The sequence below is a fragment of the Littorina saxatilis genome, linkage group LG1 (genome assembly GCF_037325665.1).
Source record: "Littorina saxatilis isolate snail1 linkage group LG1, US_GU_Lsax_2.0, whole genome shotgun sequence".
NCBI classification, from domain to species: Eukaryota; Metazoa; Mollusca; class Gastropoda; order Littorinimorpha; family Littorinidae; genus Littorina; species Littorina saxatilis.
The window spans coordinates 102583566-102603881 of NC_090245.1; the positions used below are offsets into that span (position 1 = coordinate 102583566).

The window sequence follows — 20316 nt, forward strand, 5'->3', positions numbered from 1 at the left end:
GACAGCTAAATGTGTATCCAAACATTTCTTTCTTTATTTGGTGTTTAACGTCGTTCTTGTTCACAAAAGCACTTATCAAAAATTTGCTCCAGGGGCTTGCAACGAAGTACAATATATTACCTTACTGGGAGAATGCAAGTTTCCAGTACAAAGGACTTAACATTTCTTACATACTGCTTGACTAAAATCTGTACAAACATTGACTATATTCTATACAAGAAACACTTAACAAGGGTAAAGGAGAAACAGAATCCGTTAGTCGCCTCTTACGACATGCTGGGGAGCATCGGGTAAATTCTTCTCCCTAACCCGCGGGGGGACTATACTGCTATGATTACTAAAAATCTTCACAAAAAGTTGTCACACATTAGAATGTTGAAGTATTCTTAATGAGACGTACAAAATAGAAATTATTACAGACTTAAGATCAGTAGACGGTCTCTTTTTACCTCTTGCCCAATGCATTGGTAAAAGTTTTCAGAAATTGTTCGGCCCCAGATATGTACTGGAAATACATAAACGTTGTAACAAAGAGCTAATAGTATGCATTTGCTCATGACTGCAAAATGTACAAGGCACTGGAACGGAAAAAACACCGCAATCTGTAACAACGCTCTGAAGAAATGTGGTCTTTCATAACATGAGGTAACATCCCAGTTACCCACAGTTGATTTGGAAATGTGATTTTAGTACTGTACGTGTACCTCAGATTTGGCTAGATTTGTGCAAATCACAGCAAAGAAACATAAAACATAATATATCAAAGAAAAGCAAACTAAACTTAAAGACACATGGCACGCAGAAGAGAACAAATTTTTGAAATGTGAAGAAGTATGGATAAGAAAATAAACCGAGCTTCTTTTAAAAGTAGAAGATACTCAAAATACCAAAACAAAGGACAAGCACACACCATTGCATTTTTACAAAGAGGCAGAAATATAACTTGAACTTTCACAGCACACAGATGCCCAACCCATTTCAGTGAGACAAACAAAAACATATCGGCCAGACACCTCTGCCAAGAAAGAACTCCACAGCCCGTTTCAAGTCAACGGAGAAGAATTGTTCTACGGTAAGTCCACATCCCCAGTCACACACTCAATCTGCAAGAGCCCAATTAAACCTACACACTTTCAACTCGGCTAGAATTACGCAACACAGGTGTTTTCTTGGGAAACACGCATCATTGTATTTCTACAACATCCCCAAAATAAACAAAAATAAAATGCATGAAAAAAAAACTGTCCTCAACATTGGGTCTATGGCCAGACTGAGACCGATTGATTGTTTCAAGTGAAGAAACCATAGAATCAGATGAGCATCAAGAACTTACAGGGACCCCTCCCCCCACCCCACCCCACCCCACTTCTTTCTTGTCAAAATCTTGCTTTTACAGATTTCCTGTTCATAACCTCTGTACGCCAGAGAGGGCAACCCCCGACACAAAACTTTGGGGAACTGTGGAAGACCTGCGCCGAACCTGCAAGTTCCTGCGTTCAGCAGGCCTGAGATTATAAGGACACAACCGTGGAACGCTGAAGAAGAAATAACCTCTGTACACTTACCTCCATTGTATTAGACCTCATTTTCTCAGATTCGTTTAGGTCTTAAAAAGGGGTTCCACTGTACCAGCCCTCCGTAGACTTTCTTTCTTTCTTTCTTTCTTTATTTGGTGTTTAACGTCGTTTTCAACCAATCAAGGTTATATCGCGACGGGGGAAGGGGGGAGATGGGATAGGGGAAAGGGGGGAGATGGGATAGAGCCACTTGTTAATTGTTTCTTGTTCACAAAAGCACTAATCAAAAAATTGCTCCAGGGGCTTGCAACGTAGTACAATATATGACCTTACTGGGAGAATGCAAGTTTCCAGTACAAAGGACGTAACATTTCTTACATACTGCTTGACTAAAATCTTTACAAACATTGACTATATATTCTATACAAGAAACACTTAACAAGGGTAAAAGGAGAAACAGAACCGTTAGTCGCCTCTTACGACATGCTGGGTAGCATCGGGTAAATTCTTTCTCGTCCCAAACAATATGGGACTCCCCCTAACCCGCGGGGGGTCCTCCGTAGACGACCACCAAAATGCCTTAATAAAATCCGAACAACTATTGCTCTGGAAAAATGACCCCTGTTGGCATCATACTCAGCCATACAGTGAGACAGACTGAAAACTTTGATAGAAGAAAATATCCCATGCACTTTAGAGGAAGCCAAGAGCTAGGCTAGTTCTGAACACTGATGAGTTGGATTCAAATTAAAAGAACTTGCCTATGCATATATATATGGAAATCTCGTCTTGCACGTCGTACAAGACTATATTTTTTGCATATACATGTAATTCCATATGTTGAACAATCACAGCCAGCCACGTGAACCTTGTAAGCACTTTCTTTCTTTATTTGGTGTTTAACGTCGTTTTCAACCACGAAGGTTATATCGCGACAGGGAAAGGGGGGAGATGGGATAGAGCCACTTGTCAATTGTTTCTTGTTCACAAATGCACTAATCAAAAATTTGCTCCAGGGGCTTGCAACGTAGTACAATGTACCTTACTGGGAGAATGCAAGTTTCCAGTACAATTAAAGGACCATTTCTTACATACTGCTTGACTAAAATCTTTACAAAAATTGACTATATTCTATACAAGAAACACTTAACAAGGGTAAAAAGAGAAACAGAATCCGTTAGTCGCCTCTTACGACATGCTGGGGAGCATCGGGTAAATTCTTCCCCCTAACCCGCGGGGGGTGTTGTAAGCACAATCTCAGCAGTTGAATATCCAGCACAGTTAAAATTGTTGACAGACCGAGGGCCGAGGTTGTTAAAATGTAACATAAGGCGATATGTTCCCTGAGGACCAACAAAAAATGCTGGTCTGACAACAAGCCACCTGCAAACATCTTTATTGTCACCATATTGGAAGAGCAAAACTACGCACAATAATTGAAGGGGATCCATATATTCTAAACGTAATTTTTAGAATGCAATTCAGGAACCCGGCCAAAGCGCCTCAGAAGTTCAGTTTTGTAATCTTTTTTTTCCCAGCTAAGAAACAATTGCATTTAACAATTCATATTTCATTCTTTAGCAAGAATTGTACAAGCATGCTGATGATGCTTGAGCATGAGTGATACATAACAATTTTGTATAAATGTAATGTCATGTCATGTAAAGTCATAGAGGGTATTAAAGATTTGTTATATAATCATCGATCACACAACCACCAACACATACATGTACATTGATTTGAGCGACAGACACAGAACCCTGCAAGACCGCCACGCAGAGAACACATCCAGGAAACACCGATGTGAATGCGTGATATATTGTGGTTTTTTTTTGGGGTTTTTTGTGGGCTGAAACTCCCACGGCTTTTACGTGTATGACCGTTTTTACCCCGCCATTTAGGCAGCCATACGCCGCTTTCGGAGGAAGCATGCTGGGTATTTTCGTGTTTCTATAACCCACCGAACTCTGACATGGATTACAGGATCTTTTTTGTGCGCACTTGGTCTTGTGCTTGCGTGTACACACGGGGGTGTTCGGACACCGAGGAGAGTCTGCACACAAAGTTGACTCTGAGAAATAAATCTCTCGCCGAACGTGGGGACGAACTCACGCTGACAGCCGCCAACTGGATACAAATCCAGCGCGCTACCGACTGAGCTACATCCCCGCCCTGATATATTGTGTAAAAATAAATTCAATCTCACACGGCAGAAATTAATATTGTAAAGCGCATTGAGCATATATATGATTATGCGCTATAGCAAATGTCCATTATTATTATTATTATTAACACAACCAGCACCAGCACCGTATAGTTTGTCCAAGAAAAGGTGTTTTTTTGTCACATATGTATCTCGATCAATATAGTCTTCCAAAGAAAAGGTGATTTGAATCACACATGCCCCTTACAGTCTTCACAAATAAAGGCAGTCCATCTTCACCACACGATGCAGGTCCATCTTTGTCCAAAAAACAGGATTTCAATGTCACACGCATGAAGCTCAGGCTATAAACAGTTATATGTCATAAGGGGCCGGTGCCGCCAGCTTAGAATGTCTTCCCGATCTTGCCCTCAACAGCGGCGTTTCTGCAGTTTCATCTTCACTCTCACTGTCTCCTGCTAGTCTCCCATCCCCATTGAGAGAACTAATTGAAGGGTCAGAGTGCACTTCCGCCACTGTCTTTGTCGAATATGGTGAGTGTCCGTGTTGATCTGAGGTACCTGTTAAGGGAAAAAATCAAGGGTAGGAATTTATTTATAAATTAGTGCCCCTTTTCTTTTCTTGTTAGTCGTTGCCTGGCATTTTGTCCAGTCAGCATTGCATATGCTCAGAAATTTTAATGTATGTGTATCAGTGACTGCATGCTGCTAATTTTAGGGCAGACAGGGATAGAGATGGGCGACTGAATGAAGTAAGTGTTTTACCTGCATGAGTGTGATTGTTAGTTTTTTTCCTTGGTTGACCACTACATCTATTTAATACAGTACGTAAAATCTCCCACTTATACAACCTTGAAAAAGTCCAGAAAAATTGGTCGTAAAATGGAGGCGTCTTTATTGTGAGTTTGCTGGTCGAGCTTCATCACTAGGAAAGCATGCAACTGCTTAATTTGTTGCTACATGTACTTCACTCTCGGTTTCTCTCTTGCTGCTTCTGATTCTAATTTTAACTTGATCTTCAAGCATCAAAAGTTTCTGTTGTTTTTGGTTGGTGTCACCATGTTTACACCACCTCAATCATTGCATATGAAGTTGAACTAATGAAAAACAGCTCACTAACTCAACTTGAGTCAAGAGAAGTATATTGTACATGTTTATTCAGGATAAGTCATCCACTTGGCTGCATGGTGAACACACCCATATAATACGTTCACAAACAAACACCCCGAAAAGGATGCTTGCGGGTCTGCAGGCAGCATCTGGCCGCTTTCATTATTGAGTTGTTTTTTGAATTGCACCTTCCCTCTAACTCCCTCCCCTCTCTCTCCCTCCCCTAACTCTGTTGTGGGGGCGGTCCTTCAATTGTTAAAAGCAAAGGGTGAGACGCGGTCAGCTGAAGGCCACTATATTTTGAATTTGTCACAACTGAAGCACATGCTATAGTCAAGAACTACAGGGGAAATGAGATTTACCATGCAGTGGCCCAAGACTTATTACTTTGCATGCACTATTGACTATCACACCGTGACTGTTGTTATTCTCACCTGCAGTCTATTGGTTCCTCCTGTGCTGGTAGCTAGGTCAGTCATCACAAAAACGTTTAAGAGTGGTCAAAGTGAGATATTTTGTATGTGTGTGTTTTTCTTTGCTCGAATCATTATATTTTTGTTCATGCTAGTAGCAGTTTACTTTTGTGTGTTATCCTTCTTCTTCTCTTTTTCTTTGTTCATGGGCTGAAACTCCCATGTTCACTCATGTTTTAGCACAAGTGGGATTTTACGTGTATGGGTCCGTTTTTACCCTGCCATTCAGGCAGCATACGCCAATTTCGAAGGAAGCATGCTTGTTTTTTTGTTGTGTTTCCATAACCCACCGAACTCTGACATGGATTACAGGATCTTTTCCGTGTGCACTTGGTCTTGTGCTTGTGTGTACACACAAAGGGGGATAATTAAAGGCACTTGCAGGTCTGCACAAAAGTTGACCTGGGAGATCGGAAAAATCTCCACCCTTAACCCACCAGGCGGCAGCGGCAGGGATTTGAACTCACGACCATCCGATTAGGAGGCCAATGTCTTGCCACTGCGCCCGTCATGTGTTATTCAATTTTATTTCAATGATGGGATTTTATTGAGCTTATACTTTCTATTGTTGTGGTGTGGTTTAATTGCCCTGGTGTGAGACATCCCTCTCTGAACGCTCTGTGAGAGAAAGGGTGTGCTTGTGGTGTGGTTTAATTGCCCTGGTGTGAGACATCCCTCTCTGAACGCTCTGTGAGAGAAAGTGTGTGCTTGTGGTGTGGTTTGCCCTGGTGTGAGACATCCCTCCCTGAACGCTCTGTGAGAGAAAGTGTGCTTGTGTGGTGTGGTTTGCCCTGGTGTGAGACATCCCTCTCTGAACGCTCTGTGAGAGAAAGTGTGTGCTTGTGGTGTGGTTTGCCCTGGTGTGAGACATCCCTCTCTGAACGCTCTGTGAGAGAAAGTGTGTGCTTGTGGTGTGGTTTAATTGCCCTGGTGTGAGACATCCCTCTCTGAACGCTCTGTGAGAGAAAGTGTGTGCTTGTGGTGTGGTTTAATTGCCCTGGTGTGAGACATCCCTCTCTGAACGCTCTGTGAGAGAAAGGGTGTGCTTGTGGTGTGGTTTAATTGCCCTGGTGTGAGACATCCCGAGCCCTCTCTGAACGCTCTGTGAGAGAAAGTGTGTGCTTGTGGTGTGGTTTAATTGCCCTGGTGTGAGACATCCCTCTCTGAACGCTCTGTGAGAGACAGTGTGTGCTTGTGGTGTGGTTTGCCCTGGTGTGAGACATCGATCCTTCTCTGAACGCTCTGTGAGAGAAAGTGTGTGCTTGTGGTGTGGTTTAATTGCCCTGGTGTGAGACATCCCTCTCTGAACGCTCTGTGAGAGAAAGGGTGTGCTTGTGGTGTGGTTAATTGCCCTGGTGTGAGACATCCCTCTCTGAACGCTCTGTGAGAGAAAGTGTGTGCTTGAGTGTGTAGTTGAGTGCGTAAAAGAGAGTTTAGAACCCAAACCTCCACGAAACACCATACACAACAGCTATAAATTTCAAACTCAAAGATATGCAGAAAATTCTATGAGTTCACCATTTGCTTCATTTGCTGCAGAGCTGTTGGGCGTGTGTCCGTTACTGACTGTGTGGTTGACTGAAGTTGGATCATACATCAGCTGAGGAACTGCAAGAAAAAAATAGACAAAAAATGGTAAAGAAGAAAAAGAAAACCAATATCGTCAAAGAGAAAAAACTCTATAATATTAAAAAGAAAAACCTCCATAATTCAACAAAACAAAAAACGCAAAATATGTGCATTAGCACTGCATGGTAAAGTGAGAAGAACTGAGAATTTAAATGTATGTGACACTTTCCAAAGCCAAAATGCAATCACACACACACACACACACACACACACACACACACACACACACGCAACCACACCGGCCCACACAAGAACACTCAGTCACACACACACCACCTATACACATGTCAGAATGCAAAGCATTAAACCGGCTCTAAGAAGAAGAAGACAAAGAAAAAGGAAAGAAAAAACAGACAAATCTTCTGAAGGGCTCCGATGCAGCTCTGCTAATGCTGGGATATTCTGTGAGTGCCTCTGGCCCCTCCCCCCCCCCCCAAAAAAAAAGAACACCAACAAAACAAAACAAAAACAATAATAAACTGCAAGAAATGCATACAATGATGACATAACAAACACACAATCATAACAGTCAATAGTTTTGAGGGCTTACAAAATACTGTCCAATTCATCTGCAGGAGCTTTTTTCAAAGTTTAAGGTGTTTGAGAAGATAAGTCACGAGAAGAACATGCTTTTGCGCGCAGTCAATTAACTCAGTACAAAAAATGACATATATATATATATAACCCAGACAAATCTGCGGCCCCTACCTTTAACCCTTGTACTAATTGCAGAGCAGGCAAGAGTACAAGAACAGTCAACACTCAGTAAAACAAATGGCGTAACCCAGACATGGGAATGGCTGGGAGGAAAACCTCTGAAATCTAGGGGGGTCCGAAAATTTCTTTTAAGGCATGATCAAAATATACACATTCTAGACAAAATCCAGTGGAAGTTTAGCGAAAGTCAGTTTTCAAACCAATTTCTTGGCTCACCCAGACGAGCCTGAGTCAATCATCTTGTCCGCATTTAGAGCCGACGTGTGCCAATTAAAGACGCTGGAGCAATTTGAGAATATAAAATGCTCTTGCACATTTTTAAGTTTGGACTTTTTTCCGCTGGAAAAAAAAGGTTTTCCTCTGAAACGTCTGATTTCTAAACCTCTGAAATTAGTGGATCCGAGGACCATTCTCCTGCCTGCATATCCAAGACAAATCTGCGGCCCCTACCTTTAACCCTTGTACTAATTGCAGAGCAGGCAAGCGTACACAGCCCAACAAGTGCCAGAGCGGCAGCCCCTCCTGGAACAAATGTCTGCACTTTTCTGTAATATGGCTTACACGCTGGGCAGCAGTTTCTGAAATTGATAGAAAAAAGGAACTAATGATAAATCGTTCTTTAATGTTGTGCTATATTCACTACAAAAAACAAACCCAGTCGCTTTACAAAAACAGTCAGTGCTTTACCAACATGAAAAACATAGAACACAATTTTTTTATTTGTTTTTCATTTTCATTACTTTCTTGTCCCATCGCTGGGAAATTCGAGTCGCTTCCTCCCAGTGGAAAGCTAGCAGCATTTACCCAGGTGTATGCGTGTTAAGGTGTAATCAGCCACCTCATGCACTTATGACAGAATGACCTAGGTCTTTTACATGACACAGTGGTGACACGGGGGTGGAATATGGATACCGCCTCTGAGTCGATCTGCACATTAAATTGACCCGTGTCCGTCCCGGCCCAGGTTCAAACCTGCCACCTTAGGATCACAGGTCCAGTGCTCTACCCACTGAGCTACCGTGCCCCTGGTCATTCAACCATGGTTTTATCATAGTCACTTTGACTGCATGTAATTTATAATCCATAATATGGCTACACGTGACCAGAGTGATATGAGACATTAGTCTCTTCTATCTGGCAAGCAATCATTTGCATTTTGACCACAAAACAAGTGTGATCAAAGCTCAAATTCAACATTTATAGGAAAATTTGTGTTAAAATAAAGAGAAACATAAGTGAAACAGGAATTTCTTCTTTGCTTTTTCTGGTAAAGATCTGCAAAGAAAATAACAGTCCTGTCATCTGTAAAATAAATTTTAAAAATCTATGCCACTGTTCCTTATATAGTAAGCTGATACATTTAAACAAACATGAATGAAAACTCATTCCCTTGTTCAGAGTCCTCTTTTTTCATATTCATCAACAAAGTCAGAAGAATTATACAAAGCTTTGTTTCTCCCTCGCTCCCCGGTCCCTCCCTCTCTCGTTCTCAACATGTGCTCACACACACACGGCATGCACGCACACACACACACACGCACGCACACACACACACTCACACACTTTTTTCTCAACACACACATACACACACACACGCAAACACACACACACACACAAACACACGCAAACACACACAAACACACACCCCCCCTTGCACCCTCCTTACCTCCCGCCCACCCACACACCCACCCATGCACATGCACACACACACGCACACACTCTTTCTTCAGCTGCATTCATAACATTCACTGCTAACATGTACCAATAATCACAATAACTCAGACAGTACGTACCAACACCATGCAAGTTAAGTAATTCAGATTAATAAAGCTTTACACATAGAATCACTGCCCAATTGTTTCCCCAGATATACTCTGATCCTAACCAAAACCAAAGCCATGCACAACGTCATGCAGCAGGAATAACTCTGTCCTGCTGAAGATAATACCATGGGGTCATACACAAGACAATACAAGACTGCAGAGTTAGATCACAAAGTTCATGTTAATGAAGTGCCTCACTGGGACTGGTTGGACTAAAGCCTGTGATGAAGAAAAAAAGAGTGAACCGATGAAAATCTGAATGAAATGAAGCAGAGTGCTATTATAAGATATGCGAAACAAAAGATGTATAAGCACTCTAAATACAGTAGGCTGATTTAGTAGAGGCTTTCTTCAACCAACCACATTCGTTTCGTACCATATAGGAAGTGCTATATTAAAAATGTTGTGTACACGTCATTTCCAATTGGCGGCGAAACGAAGTTCACACCAAAAACCCAAACGAATTTCGTTGATTTGGGCGATTCTACTTTCGTTAACTTTGTAATCATGGTTTGGTTATTTCTGTATGGAAACCTTTAATCTTTTGTATATAGGTTAACCCGCTCGTTATTTAAAACTGTTCATATCTCCCTACTTTAGGGTCTGGAGTGGACGCTTAAGTCGATTTTTTTACTACATTTCTTTAGCATACATTTGCCTAGGTTGCGCTTGATGGCGGCCCGGAGCCCCGGTTGCCGCTTCACGACTTTAGAGTTCTATTTCTTCCCTAATATAAATAGAATACTAATATTTATAGAGCAGACCTTATTGTGTGAACTGTCTCACTTTGAATGTCGGTTATAAATTGTATGAATAGAGCTTCGGGGTTGGCAAATTAATCGCACATAACACACATCGCACATCGTGCATCTTCTGCGAACAGAACTTCTCTGCTCGCGTCAGTCTAAACCGCGACACTTTTCAACACGCACTGTTGAGTTTCGTTGTCCGCGCCCATCCCAGCGGGCAAGAGAAAATTAGGTGGCGAAGAGAAAGTGGTGGGCTTTTTTCTTCTTACTAAATCTGGTTAGTATGTACAACATGTGCAGCAAGAGTAAATGAAAAGTATGCAGAACCATGCAATCTCCTGGCACATGAGAGAATAATTAACAAGCATGTAAATAAACAAGCAAGCTTCATCCACAATCGCATCAGAGAACATTTTAAGTACTTCTTCTTCGTTCATGGGCTTAGACTCCCACGTTCACTCATGTTTTTAGCACGAGTGGATTTTTACGTGTATGACCGTTTTTACCCCGTCATTCAGGCAGCATATGCCGATTTCGGGGGAGGCATGCTGGGTATTTTCGTGTTTCTATAACCCACCGAACTCTGACATGGATTACAGGATCTTTTCCGTGCGCACTTGCATGGTCTTGTGCTTGCGTGTAAACACGAAGGGGGATAAGGCACAAGCAGGTCTGCACATAAGTTGACCTGGGAGATCGGAAACATCTTCACTCTTAACCCACCAGGCGGCAGCGACCGGGATTCGAACTCACGATCTCCATGGTCAGTCCTTTGGGAAAGGATTACAGAAAAAGCAAATGGTGACGTTACACTGGGTAAGTGCTTTCTTCAAATGTAGATCACTTCTCTTGGCATCCTGAATTCATTATACGCATGTTTACATACATGTATATATATCTGTTCATCTGACATGCTTATAAAAAGTTCTCAGTTCAAAGCGTTACTTATCTCTATTCTGTTGGGTCAGGTTTTAGTCTATGCCTCTCTTTCCTTTGTTTGCTTGCCCTACACATGCGCGCATACAACCAAGCAAAGACATGAACAAAAAGAACAAAAAGAACACTTGTTAGAAAAAGAAAACAATGAGATGAACGGTTACGATGAACGAGTGTACACAGAAATGAACCAATGAAAAAATCCAATCAAAAATCCAATCTGAGATTACAAGAGCGATCTTAACATCACTATCAGTCAACATAATAACCAGAAAAAGAATGAACGACCAGAGAAGTAAAAGCTATAGGTATGAGCAAGATAACATTGAGGGGAAAGAACTCACTTTCCTTTTTTCCCGAGCAGAGGGGTCCTAGAAAAGGGGTCACAGTAGAAAAACACATGACACATCAAGCTTGAGGGTTCCACACAAACACCTTGAAAATCAGTCAAGTTCCACACATACACGCATGCATGCACACACACATGCATGCACACACACATGTACGCACGCACGCACGCACGCACGATGCATGCGCGTGGATGCACACACACACACACACACACACACACACAGGAAAAGTTTGCTTCATTTTCATGACCATATCATTGTTTTTCTGTGTTTGTTTTTTGTTTAGTTTCTTTTTGTTTTTTCTGTGTTTTTGTTCTCCAAAATAAGAAGCAAAATAAAACAGAAGTTTTAGGTAGAGGTATAGCTGTCTGGAAGGGGAAAGTTTGGGTGGGAATGGGAGGGTGGGGGGAGAGAGGGCGCTGATTCGACAGCCAGTAAAATATCCTGCATCAATCTTTTCTTTTCTTTTGGAAACATCTTATCAAGCTCGTATTTTACAACAGTTTACAAAACAATGAACAAATCACTTGCAGATACGTATGAGAGTGTCTTTCGCAGGGCACTGTAGAGCATATACTGTACAGTTGTCATGTACAATTTCCTTGCATGATTTTTTAAAAACTTTTATCATCACAGCAACTGAATCATATCTTTTCCCAAAAAAGGATTCTCAGGAAAGCTCATGCTAGAACTGAAATAAAAATAGCATTATGAAAAGAGCATCCAAGTGTCATAAATTACTCTCACACAAACGAAGCAGGCAAACAGCCGTGCACATATCAAACACACAGTACTTGTGTCAGACATAAGCACAACCTGATGAACACGATTACCCTCTAAGAAAAATCACTTTCTCATTTTTCTACCCCATGTTATTCTCTACTGTGAACGCATATCCTGCTAAACTATTTACAGCAAATATTTACAAATAGTTTATTATTTTGAACACGTTGGATATATACTCACACGCATGGATGGAAGATCTGTACAATTTCCACGGCCACGCCATTTGCCAGTTTGTCTGTGAAACTCATGGCCCCATATACGAAGGCACTAGATCCCTGGACAAAAACAAAACAAAATTATATGTTCAGAACTTAATTTAGCAAGTGACAAAAATGCTATCCAATTCTTCAATTTGATGAAGTAAACTGCATTTCAAGTACTTTCCGGGTCATAAGGCGCGACTTCCCCTGCGTGAAAAAAATCAAAGAGACCGCCTGAGTACCAGTCAAACAACTTGTGATAATGCATGTTTCAGCTACTAGGTACTGCCCTGACCAAGTTTCCTCGAGCTCTCAAGCCACCCAGCTATCACAATGGACCTGCCTTTGATCTCTGCCTTTGATCTTGCCGCACACACAGAGCACACATATGTCCACTCTGTTAAACTCGATCACTGACCGGTCACTGACCCCGGTGCAGGAAGTGTTTCCTCTCTCAGATATGACAGGGGAACCACCTCTCATGGCAAAAACTGGGTCATTGACCCCTGGGAAGAAGGTCGTGTTTATAAACAAGGCCACCCAGCTATCACAATGGACCTGCCTTTGATCTCGCGGCACACACAGAGCACACATATTTCCACTCTGTATTCTTCCTTTGATGTGCGGCTTATTTTCATTCTTCGACCGTTTGTTAGGTATACTTTTTCAATTTTGGTGCGCCCTATCGGCCCCCTGCGCCCAATGGGTGACTGGATTACAATTTTTGTTAAAAAGAAGGGGGTGGGTCTTGTATAACGAAGCGCCTTGTCACCCGGAAAGTACGGTACACACAACAAACCGCCTCTAACTCAACAATTTCCTATTATCATATATGAATGAAAACAACAAGTTTCTGAAACGAGATTTCCCAAAAATGAGTGGTCTCCTTGATAAAAAAAACAAACAAACACCCACCTCTCCACAGAATAACAAGGTGATAGATATAATCAGCAAGAGATGAAAGTCTCAGTTAAACCATTTGATCTCACGCAGTGATACAGAAAGATCAACAGTTTCTACTTTGTGAGCAACTCTTTAGAGTTATTATTATTATTATTATTATTGTGGTCATTTTTATGCGCCTAATCTAGATATAGCCCTGGGCGCTTACATATTAATTTCTGCCGTTTGAAATGGAAATTTTTTTTACAGACAGACAGACAAACAGACATTTTTTACACACAATATATAACGCATTCACATCGGCCAGTAAAGCTCAGTAGCCTATTAGGCGAGCATTCACCTTTCACGGCCTTTATTCCAAGTCAAACGGGTATTTGGTGGACATTTTTGTCTATGCCTATACAATTTTGCCAGGAAAGACCCTTTTGTCAATCGTGGGATCTTTAACGTGCACACCCCAATGTAGTGTACACGAAGGGACCTCGGTTTTTCGTCTCATCCGAAAGACTAGCACTTGAACCCACCACCTAGGTTAGGAAAGGGGGGAGAAAATTGCGGCCTGACCCAGGGTCGAACACGCAACCTCTCGCTTCCGAGCGCAAGTGCGTTACCACTCGGCCACCCAGTCCCTATAAGAGATATAAGTTATAAGAGACAGTCACTGCTCATGCTCCCCCCCCCCCCCCTCCCATTTCAAGACTTGCTTTTCGAAATGTACTGCATCTACATTCGAAGATCTGATTTTTTCAGATTTTGTATTTATTTTTTTAAGTTAAAAAGGAGTTTTTACTTAACACACGTGATGATGCAACAGCAACACACAAAATTAAAAAAACAATCTGCCTGAATAAAAAAAAAAATCCTAAATTTGCTACATCCTGCATTCTGTCTGCAACTTACCGTGAAGTCGCCTATAAGATCAGCAACAAAGGACAGGGAGGTAACCAGTATAAGGGCACCCCCTATTCCTATCAAGATGCTGGCCAGATAAACCATCCATGTCTCCTTTGCAGGGATAAAGTATACAAACGCAGCAGAACCAAGGGCAAAGAAAAGACCGGCCACGTATGTTTTCTGTAAACAAACAAAAAGGTTTTGCTTTGAGTGAAGGTGCTTCAGTTATTACATAATTATGCAAACTTTTATTTTTAGAAAGACAACTTGTCAGGGATCAGTGTTCGTAATTTTCGAGTTTCAAATATTAAGTAGAAAATTTGATTTGTAAATATAAGGAATATTTCCATTGTAAAGAGAAAATGTCCATGTCTCGTGAGTGTAATATACCTCTATGTTGGACTTAAAAAAAGAAGAAAAAAGACCAATGAAGAAGGATGCTCACCGCCTATTTACAAGAAAAAAAGACAGAAAAATAAAAAAAGGAAAAAAAAAAAAAAAAAAAAAAGGAAAGAAAAAAGAGAGAAGAAAACAAGGAAGGGTTGAAGCAGCCTGCATGCAACTGAGGTCAAAAAAAAAAAAAAAGAGAAGCAAAAAAAAAAAAAAAAAAAAAAAAAAAAAAATTATGCAAACTACAGGCAGTTTCATGATGTAGTGCAAACCTCAGGAAGCAATTACGTAACGGTCCTTTTTAGTAATTTGTTAATCATTTGTAAATGACATTACCTGTGGTTATTAATCATAAATTGCCAAGCAATTGATCAGTACCGGTAACTTCTAAATGACTCATATATATATCTCTCTCCATTTCTCTCTCTATCTAACCATGTAACATGTCTTTGTTTATGCTTTAGAATGATTTCTCCCTCTACCTCTCTCACTATAAAATGTCACAAGTGTCAAGTCTTTGTTTATGCTTCAGCGATAGTAGATGACATTGACAAAGCTAAAGGCCAGATGTAAAAAAAAAGCAGACCATTGCTTATAAGATTATCCTTGTAAACTGAAGAATTGTCTAGTCTTGAATTGTCTACACAAACCTCCCATCTGCACCACACTTATATCTCTCGACCTTGCCTATGGCTATGCTCACACAAAACTTTCAAAGAAATCTTACCAATACTTCTTCAAAAATAAAGAGAAATAAAGAAATAATCTTCTATAAAATCAAAGCTATATTGCCTGAGTAAACAACAAAGTTGCCATAAAATTAATATCAAACCACAAATATGATTATTGAAAGAAGAAACAGAAACACCCACTGATTCATTGTTAGCAAATCCACACTACAAGGTCTACAGGGCGCTTTCAAGTTCTACATTTACTTGCTGCATATAATTCGCAACATTATTTGTTCTTTTAAATAAAAAATAAGAAGGTGAACAGCACAACTGACCACTCGGCCCATTTGCTTATCCACAACTTTCAACAACGTGGCAGTGAAGAAACTGCTTGCGTAGCACACCAGAGGTACGTTGGCAATGGTTTCCTAAAAGAAAAAACAGATGAGAAAAAAATGAAGAATCTGATCATAACAAGAAACCCAACTTGGGATGTGCATGAATAAAGAAACACATGAAATAACACTGGATCTGATAACCAAAGGGAAGTAAGCCCTCTATATGCATACGACATGTGTAATGGAGTAAGCGAGAGTTATTAGGAACCTTTCTCCTGGCACCTGAGAGAATAACAAGCATTGAAATGAACAAGCCACTTTCATCCTCATTTCATCATCATTTGAGGATGAAAGTCGCTTGTTCTAGTTGAATTAGTGAATCGTTACATCTGTGGTTCTTCTTTCTGTTCTATTGTCTGTCTTCTTTTTACATTTAGTCAAGTTTTGACTACATTTTTTAACGTAGAGGGGGAAGTGTATGTGTGTGTGTGTGTGTGTGTGTGTGTGTGTGTGTGTAGAGCGATTCAGAGCAAACTACTCGACCGATCTTTATGAAATTTTACATGAGAGTTCCTGGGTATGATATCCCCAGACGTTTTTTTCATTTTTTCGATAAATGTCTTTGATGACGTCATATCCGGCTTTTTGTAAAAGTTGAGGCGGCACTGTCACACCCTCATTTTTCAATAAAATTGATTGAAATTTTGGCCAAGCAATCTTCGACGAAGGCCGGACTTTGGTATTGCATTTCAGCTTGGAGGCTTAAAAATTAATTAATGACTTTGGTCATTAAAAATCGGAAAATTGTAATTAAAATTATTTTTTTTATAAAATGATCCAAAATTACGTTTATCTTATTCTTTATCATTTTCTGATTCCAAAAACATATAAATATGTTATATTCGGATTGAAAACAAGCTCTGAAAATTAAAAATATAAAAATTATGATTAAAATTAAATTTCCGAAATCGATTTAAAAATAATTTCATCTTATTCCTTGTCGGTTCCTGATTCCAAAAACATATAGATATATGTTTGGATTAAAAACACGCTCAGAAAGTTAAAACAAAGAGAGGTACAGAAAAGCGTGCTATGCAGCACAGCGCAACCACTACTGCGCTAAACAGGCTCGTTAATTTCACTGTGTTTTGCACGAGCGGCGGACTACGGTCATTGTGAAAAAATGCAGTGCGTTCAATTTCATTCTGTGAGTTCCACAGCTTGACTAATTGTAATAATTTTGCCTTACGCGACTTGTTTCTACTTTGTTTGTTACAGTGCCTGAACAAGACCCTGGGGTTGAAAAGTTGCTGTTATTCGTTCCTATTCTTCGTTCACAAGTGAGTTCTGAGTATTATTTTGTCTTCTGTTATTCGTTCCATATTCTTCTTTTTTCTACTTTGTATGCCTGAAGAAGACCCTAGGATTGAAACATTGCTGTTATTCGTTCCGTATTCTTCGTTCACACGTGAGTTCAGTATCTTTTTGTATTCTGTTGTTCGTTCCAAATTCTTCCTTCACATGTGAGTTCAGTATTACTTGGTCTTTTTATTGATCAGCCTACCTTGTCAAGTTCGATTGTCTCTGTGAGGTACATGGGCAGGTAGACCTGAGAGATGTTGACGAACAGACGGGTACACATGTAGATCAAGGCAACCTGGACGAGAAACAATAACGAGAAATTAATACACAGAGAGGAATGAACATCATTTCAAAGCAGCAAGTTTTAGCAGCCTGGCTCTTTCTGTTATTTGTACGGCCATGTAATCGGAAAAGCGTAGACAGCCGATTTCTTCCCGCACCAAGTTGGCTGCTGTCTTCCGTCTTCGGCGGTTGAGGAGCCAGAAATGACGAATACACTCCACAAGAGGACGCAATCAACCAGCTAGACAGGAAGAGTCACACATAAATCTTCCTTCTACGCACAGGACACTGCAGCCTCAACAAATATTTCAAGAGAAAGGGTCTGGCATTTGGCAGCTGTGAATGTGGCTCAGAGGAACAGACCACTGAGCACATTCTTCAGACCTTTCAAAACTATAAACACAGCACGACAGCAGATCTGACCAGAGGATACATCCCTGCATACCAAACTCTGGGGACCTGTCGACAACTTCCAGACTGAGGATTTTAGTGGGGCAACAAAGTGGCCTAGTGGATAAGGCATCAGCCTTCTAATCAGAAGGTCGTGAGATTAAATCCCGGCCACGCGGTCGCCTAGTGGGTTAAGGGTGGAGATTTTTCCGATTTCCCAGGTCAACTTATGTGCAGACCTGCTAGTGCCTTATCCCCCTTTGTGTGTACACGCAAGCACAAGACCAAGTGCGCACGGAAAAGATCCTGTAATCCATGTCAGAGTTCGGTGGGTTATAGAAACACAAAAATACCCAGCATGCTTCCCCCGAAAGCGGCGTAATTGGCTGCCTGAATGGCGGGGTAAAAACGGTTATACACGTAAAAACCCACTCGTGCAAAAACATGGGTGAACGTAAGAGTTTCAGCCCATGAACGAAGAAGAAGAAGTATGGCCACCAACACAGAATGCTGAAGAAGAAGAAGATGAAGAAAACTACATGTGTGTAATCCATTGAGAAAATGATACTCAAGAAAATATAGACATTTTTGATCGAGCTAAAACTGATTTAAGAACCAGATATTCTTTCTTACAGATAGAAATTAATGAAAAACTCTTTAGAAGTTAGAAGTTGAGTTGTGAAAGACCCACACGAAACACAATCCCAAAGAATGAATAACTCACCTGATAAAATCTTACGTCCTTGAACCAATCTTTCAAATCTCGTCTGCGGCTCCTTCGAATGGTAGACTTTTCTATAGACTGAGTGGCGGCTTCTTCATCACAGGGAGCAATTGCACCATATGTTGTCTCTGCTGGAGCATGAAAATGAGTCTCGCATTTTGGTTCCGGAACACACAAGTGAAAGACCACGCTGGTTACAAGCCCAATGCCAGTGACAATGAACGCAATATTCTGAAAACAAAACAATAATACACTTCAGGTAAGAAAATGCAGAAAGAACAAAAATTACTGTTCTTAATGTAAAGCAATGTGCAATAAATTGTTTTAAATTGTTTAACTGAACTTTACATTTTTCAGTTTATCTCCACCATTTGTGAACCACAACGTACTACAATGGAATTAGACTTTCTTAGAAAAAAACTGTTTTTTCTCATTAAAACCACTTTAGCACAAAATCTCACCTACATAGTGGAGTATGCCAAAATCCCTTCATGACTGAACAGAATAATATATTAAGAAGTGAGACAATCGTCAGTCAACATTGCACATTTTTATGGAGTAACATATATTATTGTTAACATTTGCACAGCTTTCCGGTGGGCTTTTCATCTTGATTCCCTGCAAGGTTCTGCTTCACTTCAGCAACAACAAACGTCTGATTAACAGAGCCCGGTTTTAGGGTCTACAAACATAACAACAAGTACACTTCAGATTTGATTGTTTCATGTAACGACAGTGATAGTGTAGGGTTGAGACATGCATAAGTGTGGATGCGGAAGGGGGGGGGGGGATGCTAATTGATCATTCCATCGATCCTTACCCTAAAATGGCCAGCATCGGCATGGGTCAATTTGCTATTGTTCACGTTGTTCCCAGAAGCCAGGATGACCCAGGCAATGGCGTATGTTGCCAGATTGGCAATTCCTGTAGCAGCATACCTGAAAGCACACAAATGTATTCATTACTTATATCGTTATCTCATATCATCTTGGCACACTAAGCTTAGTTCATCTATCACATGCACAAAACACAGGGGGAAAATCTGTGTGCATTGAGTCGATCAGCATCATATATGCAGCTGTGCAGTACAGACATAACTATCAGAATGTGCACAACGACAAACAGGGGTCAACTGACAATACAATGTCTCGACAAAAAAAGGGTCATATATATATACTATTATTAAAAAAAAAAGTGTTACTTATGTCCTTTATCTGCTCAGAAAGCTGAATCAGAAGCCGGCGCCAGAATCCCACCAGATGTGTGGTCTTGAAGACAAAACTGCTGAACGTGTTTAAGTGCTGGTACAGAGGAACCCCCCTTTTAAGACCTCGAAGCACCTGAGAAAATCGGGTCTTAAAAATGAGGGAGTCTTAAAATTGGGGTAAATTTACAGACGTTATGAACAGAAAGTCTGAGAAAATACTGGGTCTTAAAAGGGAAGGAGTCTTTAATCAGGGGGTCTTACAAGGAGGAGGGGGGGGGGTTGCATTCCACTGTACTAAAGATGCCCCCCCCCCCCCCCTCGATCTTTACCAAAGTCAGAGAGATAACATGCGACAAAGAACAACCCTGCTTTTCATCTTCAATCAATCAATCAATATGAGGCTTATATCGCGCGTATTCCGTGGGTACAGTTCTAAGCGCAGGGATTTTTTATTTTTTTAAATATTTTTTTATGCAATTTATATCGCGCACATATTCAAGGCGCAGGGATTTATTTGCTTTTCATCTTTCAGATTAAGCAAAGAGGATCCAGAAGGTACAACAACATTCGCATGTCTGTCTGTACCGGTATGCTTTATTCATGGTTCCCATGTGTTCTCACTGAGTCTGATGTATAAGGACAACGTACAACATCCATTCAAAATGTCTCACTCTTTGGTTGGTTTTAAGTCAGCTATAGGTT

General features: G+C 40.8%; 1 protein-coding gene across 3 annotated transcripts in view; it reads right to left on the minus strand.

The window, feature by feature from the left end:
- Positions 1 to 1643: 1643 nt before the first annotated feature.
- The window catches only part of LOC138948288 (major facilitator superfamily domain-containing protein 12-like), a 37748-nt gene continuing 19075 nt past the window's right edge, over positions 1644 to 20316 (minus strand). For 2 of the 3 annotated variants that reach the window (XM_070319804.1, XM_070319811.1), the window contains exons 5-14: positions 19228 to 19345; positions 18408 to 18638; positions 17214 to 17306; positions 15647 to 15739; positions 14257 to 14430; positions 12434 to 12528; positions 11462 to 11488; positions 8060 to 8187; positions 6782 to 6871; positions 1644 to 4241 (exon numbers count right to left, since the gene is read on the minus strand). In XM_070319804.1, coding sequence (XP_070175905.1) covers positions 4036 to 4241; positions 6782 to 6871; positions 8060 to 8187; positions 11462 to 11488; positions 12434 to 12528; positions 14257 to 14430; positions 15647 to 15739; positions 17214 to 17306; positions 18408 to 18638; positions 19228 to 19345 — 1255 coding nt within the window. In that variant the 3' untranslated portion in view covers positions 1644 to 4035. The remainder of the gene's footprint in view (positions 4242 to 6781; positions 6872 to 8059; positions 8188 to 11461; positions 11489 to 12433; positions 12529 to 14256; positions 14431 to 15646; positions 15740 to 17213; positions 17307 to 18407; positions 18639 to 19227; positions 19346 to 20316) is intronic. The other variant, XM_070319819.1, reaches the window with a different exon arrangement.